This window comes from Nothobranchius furzeri, chromosome 2 (assembly GCF_043380555.1).
Source record: "Nothobranchius furzeri strain GRZ-AD chromosome 2, NfurGRZ-RIMD1, whole genome shotgun sequence".
Classification (NCBI taxonomy): Eukaryota; Metazoa; Chordata; class Actinopteri; order Cyprinodontiformes; family Nothobranchiidae; genus Nothobranchius; species Nothobranchius furzeri.
The window spans coordinates 7,614,068-7,630,656 of NC_091742.1; the positions used below are offsets into that span (position 1 = coordinate 7,614,068).

A 16,589-nucleotide genomic window follows, 5' to 3' on the forward strand; every position below is an offset into this window, starting at 1 on the left:
CGTGATTTGGTGCTACATAAATAAACTGAATTGAATCACAATGATGTGTAGTGTATGTTTCTTTCATGTGGCTGCACACCTGTAGTAAATAAACATGTGTTTGTGACTTTTTATGGACTTCTTATAGCCAGTTTTGGGGTCTCGTTTCTTGAAAAGTCATCTCACCATTTCAAATCCTGCCACGTGGACCAGGCTTTAGATATAATGTGAGGAGCTTCATCATACGGGAGATGAGAGTTGGGTTGTTGCTCCCCCTCATCAAAAGGAGTCAGCTGAGGACGGGATCGGACATCTGATCTGGGTTCCTCCGTGCAGTGGCAGGAGCTCCATATCTGGAGTTGTGTGTACTTTTTGCATTTCAGTCAGACTTAGCTAAAATCCAGACATTTAATTCAAAGCTAAGACAAACTGAAGGTATTAATCATACAATTTAAGGAGACAAAGGAAGTCTTCCTGATTAATTTCCTTGGCGGCATTGTGCAAAACAATTTTATGGATCAACAAACCAGAATAAGATACAAGAAAAAAAATTCAATCCGCAGATTAATGTAGAGAAAAGTAGATTTTTAAAAAGCACTAATAAAATATGGATCACATATTCTGTAGTTAAGATCAACGGTGGGATTAACGGTTTCGTGAAACATAAAATACTCCAATCAGTTAACCACTTGGGCCAATCAAAGCCATCACTGGAGCCCAGTCCAGCTGAGCACAGCCCTGGCCACTTACTCACAGAATAATATCATTAGAGCTTAGTTAAGTGCTTCTGGACTGGCAAAGCAAAGTCGATTTCCATTTTAATGTCAATCGACATAAAACAGTAACTGACGGTGGCAGCGCTGAGAGCTTGCTTTGTCATAGCAATCAGTGTAAAACAGCAAATTAGACAGAGAGACAAAAGGCAGGGGGAGGTGATGGGCGGCATCTCAACTGCTGTTAAACTTGTTAAAGAAGAAACTTTTTGGAAATAATGAAGCTTTTCTCTTGTTCTCGATGCAACAGATGGATGTCTGGTGGTTTGTCATCATTCGAGCTGTCAGGCTCAGTCACTCGGTTGTTTGCTTTGTTGTTTTCCTTTATTAATAAATCAATATTTATTCCAGGGCATCATAAATCTCTTTTAATTTCATCAGACGCTGAGACAGTTTGAATCATTTGATCTGTGTTTTCCATCTTTGTGGTGCTGGAGGGCAGCGGTCGCATCCTTCATTTAATCCTAATTTAACTTTATTAGCTGGATGTTGTAATCCATCTCTTTTTACTGCACCAGACTTCTCCGCCAGAAAGTTGTTAACGGGGAATTCTGCAGCAAGGACAAATGAACTCAAAACTCACAATCAGAAGTCTCTGCTTTGGTCTTTTCTAAACCAAAGTGCAAAGGGAAAAGCAGCTGATCACAGCTTTAGCCAATCAGAATGCTAGATTTTGCACCCCTAACTGAATGCATTTTGGGATTAAAAGAGTAAAATGATAAAAGAGGATCTGCAGGTTTTCCATATATTCCAGTGGCATTTTTAGTAACTCGAATCTCCATCAAATATTAAAGTGGCAGTGTGTCGTTTCCTGCCACCAGAGGGCAGTGCATACATTTCAGGGTAGTTTTACACCAAATTGCTGTGACTGTCACTAGTTTAAACAGACGTTACGGCAAATGTTGTTACCTGTGGAGCAGAAAGCATGCATCCTCAACGTGACTCCTCAGACTTTGATGGATCTCCAGTTAATTCCATTGAGAGAATGCAAAGCTGATTGTAGTTTCCGGATCTGCTCGGGGTCTTGCGCCTGCCGGTGACGTCCTCACACTACGGCAATAGCACTGAGCCAAATTTGATTGCATCTTTTTTTTCAATTTTGTTCTTTTACATGGGTTTTGAAAAGAGTTTAGCAATTTTGTCACTAAATTCTTGTTTCTTACTACCCAAATGTTTTCAAACAGGGTAACGTAACTTCTGTGAGCCGTACATCCAGCCAATCATCTAGTGTGACATCACCGACAGGCGCAGGACCCCGAGCCGGCCAGAAGGAAACACGGCGTCCCCCAAAGACGCTAGACCTGCGTCCTATGTACTTTACACCCAATTTGTATGGTTATACGTTATGAAGCCACCAATATTTTTCAACAACTTGACATCATTCTATTTATTTTGATGGATGTTTCCAGAGAATAAAAGTAAAAGTACACATTGTCACTTTAAACTTGCATATTTTACATTTATTGCATTAATTGCCATGGGGTAGATGGAGTAAAGTACTAATACTGTATCTGTGTTACAATGGCAGATACCTATACATTAAAGGTGCAGTATAACTGTGGAATCCAAATACAGCCAGAAAATATCCATCTCATTGATTTTCTATTTGCATTTCTATTTTAGAGCACCAAAGAGTGCTTAGGTATGCATCATAATGCATCACTGTCTCCAAGTAGATGACTGCAGGAGTGTGAAAAATAAACCGTGCTTTCATACTAATTAGACTCATCTCTGGTGATTTTTATGGACGTGATTTTTAATTATAGACTGAATGCAATAAAAATACTAATCAAGGAAAGCTTTGACTTCTTCGTGCTCATTAAGTTAATCTCATGCAAAAGATAAAGCATGCATATTATGAAAATAAGAAATGCATTAATTTAACTATTAGAATTTTGTTTTAGTGGTGGAATTTGGAAGAAGTTTGGAGAAATTCTGGTTATTTTTAGCAAAAACAAACTGTTTCGTGATCTAATCCTTTAACAAAAACCAAATGATTAACAGTAGAACAAGAATTATCACAACTATTTCGTCCATATCCTGGTCAGCTTTGCTCTTGCATGAAATCAGTATTTTCTAATCAGCTGCACCTCATTAAATCCTTCCTGCAAGCATAACTAAAGCATTTTCTTTCAAGTGAAACATTTCTATGTTCAAGATTACAACTGGCGTCATTTTTGCACTGATGCATTTTAAATGGATTTTAATGCTTCAGCAGCAAATGGGCAAAGAGTCTGCGTCTCCCCTGCAGCCGGCTGTGTACAAAAGTAACCTGATTTGGGAGAAGCAGACCATATCTGTGATTGGTCCACTTGGTATCTGTTTAGATGCATTTTTGGTGGAACACAGATCCAAAATCTAGCAGGTTGTGATTAAATCAAGTTTTCTCTATTACACTAACAGCTTTGTGACAAACCTGTCTGGGGTGACAGCTGGGGTTTTCTCCAGATCCAAATCCTGAAATTTGAGTTTTTCAAGCTCAATAAAGCTGCTTTCAGTCCATAAATGTATCTTATAGTGCACTTTGAAGTGCATGCTGGTGTTCCGCAGAAACCCCGGTGCTTTTATTCTTCACCCATTTCTTCTCAGTATCTTTTACCCGGTGCTCCTCCTCTCCTCTCATTCATTAGCACGACTCAGAGCCCTCTTTGCCCTTCACAGCCTCCATTAAACCCTTGCTCTCTTCATCTCAACTCTCCATGGATACTGTTTGTTCATCATCCCGGCTAAGAGTCTGAATTGTCGACGTTTTTTTGTTTAATTCTCATCCCGCCCCTCTCATCTTTACTTCCTCTCCAGCTCAGCTGTGCGTCACTCTCAGATGTGTCTCTGAAATGCAAATTCAATCCATAAAAATCAGAGAGACTGTGATAAGCAACAGGAAGGTCTCAAACACGTACATCACGATGGATTTTCTTGTACCTGCTTTAGAGGAAAACGTTTCTTATAAATAGACGTTTGTTCGTGAGAATAATGAAGTTAGGTTACAGCTCCTATAGTTTCACATAAACATTTTAAGGATGTTTGGTCAGGCTGTGCCTTTCAGGGTGAGGAGGACTGAGAAAAGAGATCATTCAAAAAGGAGCAACATAAAACTCAGACAGTGAAACTCTAGGATTTGAAAAGCCTGATAGATCTACGTCCCAATGTCCAAATATCAGGAAATAAGACTCCAGAACCTGCCTTCTGAAGCTCGGCTGTGATGTGGCTCACTTCTAGCTCCTGGAAATGGTGCACCAGTGTTTTTTGCCCCCAAGTACAAATTTCAAGGCATTCATTCCTACTAGAGATCCCTGCAAACGTATCGATTAAACAAGTGTTTCACATTTTTAAGAATTCTGGAGAGAATAGGAATAAGATCCTCCACCAGAGGGCAGTAGACATTTACTGGCCTAGGTGATGCAGGTTTTTGATGAAAGTACTAATCCTGATACTCTAAGGCCAGAGGCGGTTTAATGTGAGTTTGCAACAATTGTCTACAAAAGGATAAGGATTCAAAACCCGATTACATCCCTATTGCTAAATTAATTAAAAAAAACCTGATGGTGTTCTGGGTCAGGAATAAAACTGATAAACATGTCAGATCTTAGGAAACCAGAGTATTTACATAAATGTGAGACAAGATAAGCAATTTATACCACATATATAGGTAAGTCACTCCAGTATGACCTGGTTTTTACTCTTTAAAGGTCACATTTTGTACTGGTAATCTTAAGGGTACAAGGCTGATCTCTAAACTACAAGATTAGCAACAAATACCCACAGTTCAGCAGAACGTCTGAGGGTACTTTACCAGGACCAATGAAACAATCTATAGCGTATGCCAATGCCGTTTTAGAATCTTTAAATTGACATAACTTTCACATTTCATGGTTATTCCAGAATTATTCTAAAAATTCCCTCAGAACGTCTGCATTAGCTCTGTGGCTCACCATTACTAATAACAAATTATTCCGCACATATAAATAACCATTGCATGTGAAATTTAGGGTGATTTCAAAGTTTATGATAACGTTGACATGAACTGCGGTGGAATCCATTCAGAGCAAATCCCCGTTTCTCCAAACTGAGGTTGTTCTAAGTTTTATTTTGCATAGCCTTTTCACAAAAAATGCCGTTAAATATGACTCTAGAATAAAAATGAACAAATCAGAAGACGTAGAGGTGTCCTCGAGTGACCTGAGAGGGTTAGAGTGGAGGTCACAGTTGGTCCTGATCTGGAGCCGAGGAGTTCAGGTCCCTCTGAGACGGACGCCAGGCTGCGTGTTGGGAACTGGATTATCGGACTATCTGTCTTCATAATCACTTTGGGCTTTCCTGGCGTGGACATAAAAATGGACCTTGACCAAAAGGGCTTGATGGAGCGCTTCAGTTCTCCCAGAGCTCTAAATGGGATAAGCCACACAGCAGCGGCCAAGGTGAGGTGAAGGGGATGTTGGCTTTAGCTGATTAATGCAGCAGGAAATCATCATGTTTTAATGATTTAATCTACATGATTAATTTTGTTTCTTATTTGTTTGGTGTTTCCTCATATATGTTTATATTATATTTACAATATGTGCACTTTGTTCATCTTTTGATGTGATTTTTGTTACATCCTGGTTTCTAAAAATAAAGATACTATAAAAAAAATTAAATATCAAGCCAAACATGGAGGTGACTCATGATGCGGTTTACTGTTCGCAGTTGATTTATTACAAGATGTTCATCATAATCTCACAAAAATGGACTAAAATGGGCATTACTTGTTCTATGAACATTTATTTAATTCAGTGAGTTTTAGATTATGTTGCTGCTCGCTGCGAGGCGTCCTTCCAGTATTACGGCCCTCGCCTCTGGAACGAGCTGCCAGAGGACCTCAGGGCCGCAGAGAATGTTCATGTTTTTAAGTCCAGGCTCAAGACCCACCTATTTAGGTTAGCTTTCATCTAATTATTTACTTCTGTTTTATTTCTCGTTTTACATGATCATGTTTATTGTTTGCTTTGCGTGTTTTATATGATTATTTTAGCACAGTTTCATTATTTAATGAATTATTTTACTGTCTATATGATTTTATTGATTACTTATTTTCTTACATTTGTCATTTATATTATTCATATTTTTACTCATTTTAATCCAGGGTTTTCTCTGTAGGGGCCCTCTGCCCCAGGGGGGGAGGTGGTCGACTGTAGCTTCCTGGGCGCTCTATAAGTAGTGTTTCAGTGGAGGTGGGGATCTATGCTCCCCCTCCTCTGAGCACCCTGACAGTGTGGAAGACCTGATGCTGCTGGGGCAGACGGCTCCTCTGATGGCGTTTCCTTGCCTTACAAGAAAAAGTAATTATCAAAATCTTAATTTTATTCTTGATATTTTTATTTAATCGTTGCTTTCATGTTGACACATTATTAAAGTAACACAGAGCTGTTTCCTGCTCCTTCTCCCTACTGGTTGAAAGTGGAATTACAACTGTTGTAAACAACCCTGCTGCAGCCTGCTGTAGCTAGCAACAACAATGAGCTAACGCTAACAAGAGCCAACTGATATTAAAATTAACCATGAAGTATGAAGATCCACGCTGTTGGACAAAAAATATTATTACTTACAAGTTCAGTAGCAACAAAGCCAGGTCACCATCAGTCCGTGATTTTGTAGCCTCCTTTAGCTCCCTCAAACTAGCGTAAGCAGCGCCGATGTTTACTTTGGTTTTAGCTCTTTGCTTTACCTCCAAAGACATTACTCTAGTTTATGCTTCTGCGTCAGTTATCCGTCCTTGCAAACCTGCTGAGAGCCCTCGCAAGGACGAACGGAGTTGAGCCCACTTTTCTAAACATCCGTCAAGCAAGACGAAGAACACAAGCTTATGATTGGTCAGGATGCCGCTTTCATCAACAGCACTGCCATTGCGCCCTCAAAAACAAAAGACGCTGAAGAAATCTAGCAACAGAAATGGAGCAGATTGAAGAATACCTGGCAGAAAAACTATAAAAATATGAACGTTTTATTCATGGGATGAGTCAAATGACACTCAGCGAGTGTTTTATTTGTGGACGGAAATGAAGGAAACTTGGGTTTAGAGTTGGCAAGCACATGAAGAGGTGGATGAGATTGAGGGACAAATTTGCCCGTGTTAAAAAGTATCTCAAAGTTTAAAAAACAATCTAGTGTTACTTTAAAGACCCTTTAACCTCCACCCCATGAAAACTACTCTTCGTTACTTTCTACTGAGACAATGTGTATTTTTTACCATTATTTTCTGGAAACATCCATCAAAATTTTGTTGAAAATGAACTAAGGGAAGCGCAGTTGTTAGAAAATACTGGCGGCTTTGTAACAAATAACCATAAAAATCAGGTCTAAAATACACGGGAGCGGGTCTAAGTATCTGGGCAAAGCCATGTTTCCTTCTACAGGAGCCCATGAATTTACTGTTTTGAAACAAACAATTACATAACTTTTGTTATTCTTGAATGTTGTTGTTTTACACATTTACCTCTTCACTTGTTGCCAGTGATGAAAGAGAGTCTGATGAGATCGTTATTTTGCTAAAGTTTGCACTCTCCAGGGCTTTTTGACCCTAATGTGCATCCGTTGGTAAGGTCTTACTCCAACACAAAAATACTGCCTGCTTGCAACGATTTAGGTATCTACTGCCCCCTATTGCCAAGAAAAATACACACTTTAAGTAGTTATAGACCAGACTTCAATAAAAATAGAGACTAAAACATGCAGTCATGGGGTTAGTAAAATATAAATATGATCAATCTGAGAGATGGAAGTCCAGCAGTGTGGAGGGAAATCTGCTGAAGCTGCGGATAAGAACCTTTCAGGCTTTCCTCATTATTGCTCCCGATCTGTGGCTTTGGACATTTCTTTTTTTCTTTTTTTTTCTTTTTTTTGAGCGAGGCGCTTTTAGAGGTCACACGATTCTCCAGCCAGCTAAAAAGCGTTTTGCTTTTATTGTGGTAATTTCTGCAAATTTATCCACAATTTCCCATAACAGTTGTCATCAGAGCCGAAACAACAAACAATTAAATCGATTATAAAACTGATTTGACTTGTTTCACCTGCAGTCAGGTTCATGCAGGGTCAGCAACCCCGGTCCTCGAGGGGCTACCATCCTGCACATGTCAGCTGTTTCTTTGCTCCTACTCACCTGATTGAAATGAATGAATAATTAACAGGCCTGTGGAGAGTTAAAAAATGGTAAGGAGAGGATTAAATTACTCCATACAGGTATGGTGGAGCAAGAAACACCGAAAACAAGCCGGATGGTAGCCCTCGAGGACCGGAGTTGGTGATACCTGGGTTCATGAATCTGTTTAGCATCTAGGTTCATGTTCCAGAACCCCCTGCAGGTACAGCTGATCCCCCCACCACCACCCCACTCCACTGTGCTGGTTGTATTCAGGACAGCATATCATTGATTGGGGGGGTTGAAGTACATTTTAAAAACAGCAATTACCTGGAAAGGTCACATTGAGTGTGTTAGCAGAAATGCCACCGCTGCACGACTGAACTTCCCCTTTAGGCACTTAAGCTTGAATTTTTTCTTCCACCCATGAAATTAAACCACTTTCATTACATTAAGGCTGAAAGGAAGCTGCTTACCACAATAGTTTTGCAGGGAGGGGGTTGAAACCTTAGTTCGACTTGACTGGATGTGGTGGAGCGTTAAAGCGCCGGGATATAAGGTGTCACAGGACAATCGGATTTATGTCAGAAAAACTGGGATCACCCTCATAAGTGGGAAGGACAAAACAAATCAAAGGTTTTAATTTTTTTCTGCTTTAGATTTTTGTATGTAATCATCATTTGAGTTAAGAGATAGATTCCAGAGTCTGCTATGATTATATTAGTGTTCTAAAGTAGGAAAATCTGGGAAAAGTTGAAGGAAAACGAGCTTCTCTGGCATTTGTTTTCAGGTGAAATTTATGGATTTGTACGTCGCACAAAGCTGCAGGGTCTGCAAAGACGTTTGGCTCTGAACTTCACACAAAATAAAAGGTCACTGTGAGTTATGATGGATGTGCACGGGGCAAATGGGAATTCTCGGAGGTTAGTTTGATGTAGGGTGTGCTAAACCTTTATTGTTTTTAATCATCCCTTGTTTCTTTATGTTTCACTTGCAAGGAGCCAGGATTTATTTTTAATTTAAGTGTCTGAAAGTTTTAATGGATGTTTCCACACTCATTTTGAGTCACAAATATATATATTTTTCATTTATTTAGCTTAACACATGAAACTTTTAAAAGGTTTTGGCAGAAAATTAAAAGTCGTGTCGCTCCAATAAGGTGATTCTCAAATAGATATTAGCTGAAAACTTCCTATTTGCTAAAAACACAATTTCAGAAACTGTTTACGAGAATTTTAAAGTCGTCGATCACAAGGTGGTTAAAAGAGCAAGAAAATGTCCAAATTTTCATTTGAAATTGCACTGATTTGTGAAGAAATGTGTAAATCAACAGGAGTCAAGTGGGAAAAATGTCCTATTAGTTTACATAGAAGGGGCGGGGCTTAGATGGTACTCTGGTACGAGGGCCTCATTTATCAAGCTTGCTTACGCACAAAACGGGGTCGAAAACTGCGTAAGCAACTTTCCATGCAAACTTTGGGATTTATGAAAGAAAACTTGGCGGAAAAATGTGCACAACTTTAAGTTGACTAAGGACCTGGCTTACGCACATGTTGGACATGGAGAGCACCTGCAGTGCTGCTGCTGAGACGGATAACATTATGAAATCCTGCAGCATTATCACTTGTACCGCTTCGTTTTCACACAGAACAAGACCCCCCACATGCACACACACATGCGCGTACACACACATGCGTGCACACCAGGGACGAAATTTTGATTTCAGAAGTGGGGGGGACACAGCAGGCTTGTGCGGATTTGGGGTGGGGGGTGTTATGTAAAGACCCCTTGACACGTCACGTGCCCATCTCAATAATTTTTCCATCCTCAATATATATATATATATATATATATATATATATATATATATATATATATATATATATCAAAGTTAAAAAATGTACAACTCTATTATTATTTTTATTTATTATCATTATTGAAGTGCAGTTTTGGCTGTTGACAATGGATAGGCCATTGTATTTATTGTTTTGGGTCTTTTTTTATTGTTTTTGGTGCAACATTTTCTAACAGGGAGTGAGATTCCTTTTTTATTTAATTTTTGTTTGTTATTTTTATTCATTTAGAAGTTCTGGTTCTGGACATTTCAATGTTAAATGAAGGTTTATTTGTTGCATTTTAAAGGGTGTACTTGCATTATTATGATATATTAACATTATATTAGTGGTTATTTTGGTCTAGATAATGTTGGCAATGATATCGTTTATCATCAACAATTTGTTGGACAAAATATCGTCCAGCAAAATGTGTTACTTTCCCAGGCCTAGTCAAAAGTATAAAAATTATTTATACATAAACGGTCCCTCCTGAGATCTGGCCGTTTGTTCATTTGTTGTGTTAGAGGACATGCTGAACTAATGTTTTACACATGATCATCACCCTAACATTTGAGTGTATAAAAACATATTAAATATGTTTTTCCCTTAAAAGTGTTTAAACAGTTGTTGCATTTCAACACACAAAAAATAAATGGAAAAAATAAGATAAATCTAATGAAAAGTGTACATCTTTGACATTAAGCTTAAAAAAATTTGTTGAAGATGATGATACTGTTCATTTTTCAGAGCTTTTTAATGTGAACATATACATTGCAATAGATAAGTTTACAATAAAGTTAAATGATAAAAGTTTTGAAGTTACACTTCTACTACTACTACTACTAGTAATAATAATTATGATGATAATAGTAATAAAAAAAAAAAAATAATAATAATAATACGAATAAATTGTGTCTGAGGAGTCAGTTATGTTGAGGAGATGAGTTTGTAAAAGTTAGTTTTGAGTATGTTTGTGAAGGAGGAGGTGAGTCTGAGCTTAATGCAGGGGTGTCACATGTTCCAACTTACGTTTTGACTTTGAAAGAAGTCTCTTATATCCACTTTTCGTTTTCTTGACATGCTGCCTCCTGGCTGTGCCTAACTACCAAAGACTCACAAATGAACACTTATTCAAATGTTATGTAATGGAAGCTGAGCTGAGCTCTGATATTACACAGCGTCTAGTTGACGATGTGACTCAGTACCGGTGTTCCCTAGCGGCTCCAAACTAGCAAAACAACGTGAGCACGTTCTGACTGTTTACAACTTGAGTGACAGCAGCAACAGCCAATAATACGTTAGCAAGTATCAGCAGAGCCAATAGATTAGCTTTTGGGCGGGTCTAATAGTAAACCGGTTTCCGTTTCGGTCCTAGTGCTCAACCAAATCCATTTAATGGAGCGTAACATTGTTTTTGGACGGAAAAAAGTGCAGGGGACCAAAACTGCCTTTTGAAAAAGTGGGGGGGACATGTCCCACCCGTCCCCCCCCCCAAAATTACGTCCCAGGTGCACACTCACACACACATGCGCGCGCACACACACACACACAGCCTGAAGTGCAGAATATCAGCAGGGGAACAGACTGAGACAGAACGTCATGCATCTGTGACAGTGTGTGTGTCCTGTCACTGTGACACGATTGATCATGCGCCCTGGCTACTTGTACAGGGGAGATCTCCGTTTGGCTGACTGGTTAGCGCATGTGACTTTCACCCGGGAGTCTGGGGATTGAATCCCAATTGGACCATGTTTTTTTATATCCGCCACAGATCTCTCTGAAGAATTCACAACATTGACGGCTTCAGCAACGCTGTGCCACTCCGTGGATTTTCTCTTATTTGTTTTGCAAAAGCACTTCCTTTCATTTCTCCACCTCACCCACAGGTACCTCAACTTCTGCTTCTGTAAAGTTGCGCTTCCTTGATCTGCCTTGATCTACGGTCGCCATCGTCATTGGCGGAGCGCTGCAACAGCCGGCTTATATATATGCATGAGATCCACAAGGCACTTTGCATTGACTATTTATGGCAGTAAGTGGGCGTGGTGAGGGCGGGGTGTGACTAAAAAGCAGCTGAGAACCTTTCTAGATAGTTTCTGATTTATGAAGCGGAACTTGCGTGCAGCTGTGCGTACTCCATGTTTGATAGATCACAAACCTGCTTGGCGTAAGTACATTTTTAGTAAGGATTCTACGCAATGTTTGATAATTGAGACCCCTGGTCCTGATTTCAATTTCTGGTTTGTGGTCACACAGTTAGCAACTCTATGGTCACAAATTTGCCCTAAAATTTTCACTGGCCCCCATGAACATTTTCTAGGGGCACCACTGCACTAATCCACCATCGACCACCATCTGCCGCAGGCAGAACGCTGACCACTCACAAACACTTCCCACAACCTCACTTTTTTTAACACGGAAGACATTTTCACATCGGTAAACCTGCTGGTTCTGTACGCTTGCATGTACATTTACTGACAATCAATAGGTGTCAGGACAAATTCTGTGTGTTGTTTGGCAAAGCGATGAGAGCACTAAGCACAAAATGTGGATCAAGCAAAATGCTAATTCACTAAGTGATGCACACCTGACACAGGAGCACTGAGGATCGAAACTCATTTGCTAAAAGTAATGAAGAAAAGTAATTGTGTTTATCTGTTTAGGTGGGACCACATGGGGTTCATACATGGGGAAAGTCTGCTGTGTGTTTAACGGTGATTTATGATCATTTTCTGCCTCCTTTCTAACTTTAAGGCTCCAAGAAAAAAAAAACACTCTGAACTTTAAATGTGTTTGAGTGGTTCAGGTAACATCTTCCTGTTTAAGACGGAGCTCCGTCTCTTCGGGAGTCCCCTGCAGAGAAAAGATTTTTTTTTCTTGCTTTTGCAGCACAGCCGCTCATCTGAGCGGAAGTTACAGCAGGGGACAGGAGATCAATGCTTTAAAGAACAGAAAAAGGGTGAACAGGTGATGGAGGGTTTCATGCCTTTTCGGTGAATTTGGATTTAACCCCTTGTTGTTTAAAAAGTGTTTGATGGCACAGGGCTCAAATCTTAAGAAATGGAAAGTTACGTCACAAAGAAAAGCTTTTTCTTCTGAGGTTTATTTCATGTTCACAAGATTTACCCATTTGCATGCCAAGGCAGCTCTTCAACCCAAGCCTGAACGTGCTCTAGTGCAGCCTTGTTTCTGCAAAAACAATCGTTTTTTGCAATTGTTTTCGTTACTTCAGCTCAAAAGTGCATTCACACTTAGTCATGCTGGCTGCAGAGCTGTGGTTCGACACTACAAGGTAATTTTTAGACATCCTAGCCTCTTGCACGGGGAAAACTCTCCGTCTGAACTCCCAGCGAGCAGACGAATCAATAAAGGACATTACTTTGAAAAACATTAACATTTTGGCCTCCTACATGCATCATTGCAGTTTTCTCAAGCAGAAAATGGGCTTTCAAACCTCTGAGTGGGCTTCAGATAATTCCCTTTGGAGTTCTTGGCTTTAGTGACGTTGCACAAGCAGATTAAAAAACACACACAGGGAAAAGAATCACGGCCAACGTTTTTCTCTGTCAGACTGCAGGAGGAGGACGGTGTGGGAAGGGGAGAGGTGGAACGCTCTGCCCTCGGAGGCACCAAGTGACTTGCTGTCATAAAGAGAGTGATATGGTGAAATGGCAGGAATCTCATTTTGCTTCCCCCTTTTCACAAGTGTCATCATTATCGCACACCTCAATGTCCTGGAGGCTGGAGGCATCCGTGTCGTCTCCTCTGCTGCTCACGCTGTTCCGGAAGGCGATGCTCCCTATAAAGGGATACACGCTGCCCGTGAACAGCTCCTTGATGTTATAATATGGAAGTTCTGGGTCTTGACGTTCGGGTTTGGTGATACCCCGTCCCTCCATGGCTTTGTTTCTTTGGTAGTATTTTGAGAACTTGTTGAAGATTATGGTGATGGGCAGAGCCACCACCAGCAGGCCACAGATGATGCATAAGGTGGCCGCTAACTTCCCCGCCAGCGTCACTGGACACGTATCGCCGTAGCCAACCGTGGTCATCGTTATCATCGCCCACCACCAACCTGATGGGATGGTTCCCAGATCTGTGTCCTTCTCTTCCTTCTCTGCAAAGTAGATGAGTGCGGAAAAGATGGAGATCCCAACCGAGAGGAAGAGTATAAGGAGACCCACCTCTTGGTAGCTGTGGCGGACCGTGGCGCCCAGAGCTCGCAGTCCGATGGAGTGTCGCGCCAGCTTGAGGATTCTGAGAACCCTCATGAGACGCAGCACCTGCACCACCCTCCCCACGTTCTCCAAGTCCTCGTTTTCCTCCATGCTGTCTTCGTCGGTGGTCTCCAGGGCTAGCGTGGCGTAAAACGGCAAAATGGAAGCAACGTCTATGATGTTCAAGGGGTTCCCAAGGAACTTCCTCCTGGATGGTGCGACAATAAGCCTGATGACAAACTCTGCAGAGAAGCAGGCGATGCATATCTCCTCCAGGATGGTGAGGACGGGGTCCTCGATGGGCTTCTCGTTGTCGTCCACACGCTGAAACTCGGGCATGCTGTGGATGCACATGGCAACAATGGAGGTCAACACCACGCTAAGGGAGGCCACCGCAATAACCTTGGAGGCTGTGGAGTGGCCTGGGTCCTCCAGCCTCAGCCAAATGTAGCTCCTTAGCTCTGCACACCATGCACCTTTGAACTTAGCAAGGTCTTTATCGAGAGCAGAGAGCTCCTCGAAGGAGGAGTTGAAGCTCGGCTCCTGCTGGTCGTCGCTCCGTAGGTCCCAGTCCCGGTCCTCGATGTACTCCTTCCTCTCGTGGTAGAAGTTGTGGCAGCAGGGGCTGAGGTGCAGCTCGTGGATGCCCCAGTACTCAATCTCCTGGCTGAAGGAGAAGATGCATAGCTCCTCCATCATGTGGATGCGTCCCGTGCGGTAGAAGTTGAGCACGCAGAGGAAAACCCGGGGATTCCTGTCGAAGTAGAACTCTCTCTCGGCCGGGCTGTAGTCGTCGCACAGCTCCAGGATGGCTGCCTCGCTCTGGCAGTGCAGCAGGCGTCCCAGTCGGGTCTGGGGGAAGCGGAGCAGCGTGTCCGGGTCCACTTTGTGCTGCACGCCTCCCACGTTGAGGTTGACCTGGTCCTCCTCTTTCCCACGCTGGTGGAGGATTTGGCCATACCCCATGGTCCTGATGACGGCAGCAGAAACATCACAGATTAATTTACGGTATTAGCAGGGTGTGAGATAGGACAGCAGCTCCAGCCTGGCTTCCAGATGGTTTATTTACCTTTCATCACTATCGATGAAGACCAATTTAATTGGATTGTTTGTGGAGCATACAGAATGAACCCTCCGCAGAGAGAAAATCAATACAGCACACAGGAAATGGGCTCTGTGTGTGTGTGTGTGTGTGTGTGTGTGTGTGTGTGTGTGTGTGTGTGTGTGTGTGTGTGTGTGTGTGTGTGTGTGTGTGTGTGTGTGTGTGTGTGTGTGTGTTACAAATTCAAAAATAAAATTAACTTGAAATAAAAGGAAATAAGTTCAGATGAATTTCAAACACATCAAACAGACAAATAATCTGAATTACTGATAAAAGCATCTTTTCTGGTCGATATTGTTACCATGCAGGGCTTTCGGGTAACTTTTAAAAGATTAAACACAGGTTTTTCTCAGGTTTATCCACCTGTTTTCATTTATCTGAGTGTAAGTATTAAACATACCTGATTTTGTAGCCTGTCTTTCCATGAAATTAACTTTTATGCAGCTGTTTTTTGTGCATGTTCTTCTGAAACGCCGCAGCCGATGTGAAGCTGGGTGGATCACAGTGAGGAGGAGGAGCAGAGCAACATGAGGAGAGCAGGGAGGAGGTGGTGCTGCGGCTTCACAGACGGGACAAGAGATGCCGGAGGTGGGACGGAGGCAGTGTGCTCCCTTTCACAGGGAACGGGGAGGAGCGAGAGGAGGGGAGGAAAGCTGCAAAGATGTGGAGACATCCCACGAGGAATGATTTCAGTGGTTTTATTAGCAAAAAGCCTACAATGTTCCCAAATATGGAGCGGCTGCTCCTTCAGGAACATCTTACTCCTATAAAAGTTGTACCTGCTTTCATTTGAGGGGTAATGTTTAGAACATGTCTGGGTTTATGTGTGAGTGATTTATCTGCAGCTGATCTCAGCTTACAGTGAAAGCAAACCGGTAGATTTGAATCCTCCCTGAGAAAGATGTGCTGGTGGGCTCACGGCCAACTCCAGGCTCGGAGACTCTGTTTGGCAGCAAACGAGAAGCACAGCATTCCTCTGAAATAAAGAAAACATAGCCGAGACCCCATATCACCATCTTCGTACACAACAACACTGTTTCAAAGATAGAAAAACACTTTAATTCCCCTGCAGTTACTCTCCACAAAACTATTATTTTATCGGTATGAAAAACAAAGGAGGAGCTTGGGTCAGCTGCCAAAGAACGGGTTTTCTATCAAGTATATTAGCAAAATGTTTACAAAACTGTCCAGTGAATGTATATATTTATTTATTTGCTCATTTGTTTGTTTATTTATTTGTTTGTTTGTTAATTTATTTATTTTATTTATTATTTATTCGTTAATTTGTTTATTTTTTACTTGAAATGTTTTGCAGCAGTTTCCTAATTAATTTTTATGTTTGTTTGTTTGTTTGCATGCCTTATCTACTTATTTGTGATGTGAGTTTTAAAATGTTTTGCAGCAGTTTCCTAATGATTTTTATGTTTGTTTGTTTATTTATTAGTTGGTTTGTTTGTTTTTTATTAGTTGGTTTGCTTATTTATTTATTTAATTTGTTATTTATTCATTAATTTGTTTATTTTTTACTTGAAATGTTTTGCAGCAGTTTCCTAATTAATTTTTATGTTT

At 41.1% G+C, this 16,589-nt stretch overlaps 1 protein-coding gene across 1 annotated transcript; it reads right to left on the reverse strand.

Moving 5' to 3' along the window:
• Positions 1-12,783: 12,783 nt before the first annotated feature.
• On the reverse strand, positions 12,784-16,170 carry kcns3b (potassium voltage-gated channel, delayed-rectifier, subfamily S, member 3b). The gene is made up of 2 exons (XM_015947433.3): positions 15,421-16,170; positions 12,784-14,888 (listed from the first exon to the last, which is right to left on the reverse strand). Exon 2 carries the CDS (start codon positions 14,882-14,884, stop codon positions 13,382-13,384), a length of 1,503 nt encoding a protein of 500 aa, XP_015802919.1. The 5' UTR covers positions 14,885-14,888; positions 15,421-16,170; the 3' UTR covers positions 12,784-13,381.
• Positions 16,171-16,589: the final 419 nt, after the last annotated feature.

Bases quoted from the DNA above. Each gene is read 5' to 3' on its own strand.
- kcns3b (XM_015947433.3), bottom strand. From the start codon at position 14,884: ATGGGGTATGGCCAAATCCTCCACCAGCGTGGGAAAGAGGAGGACCAG.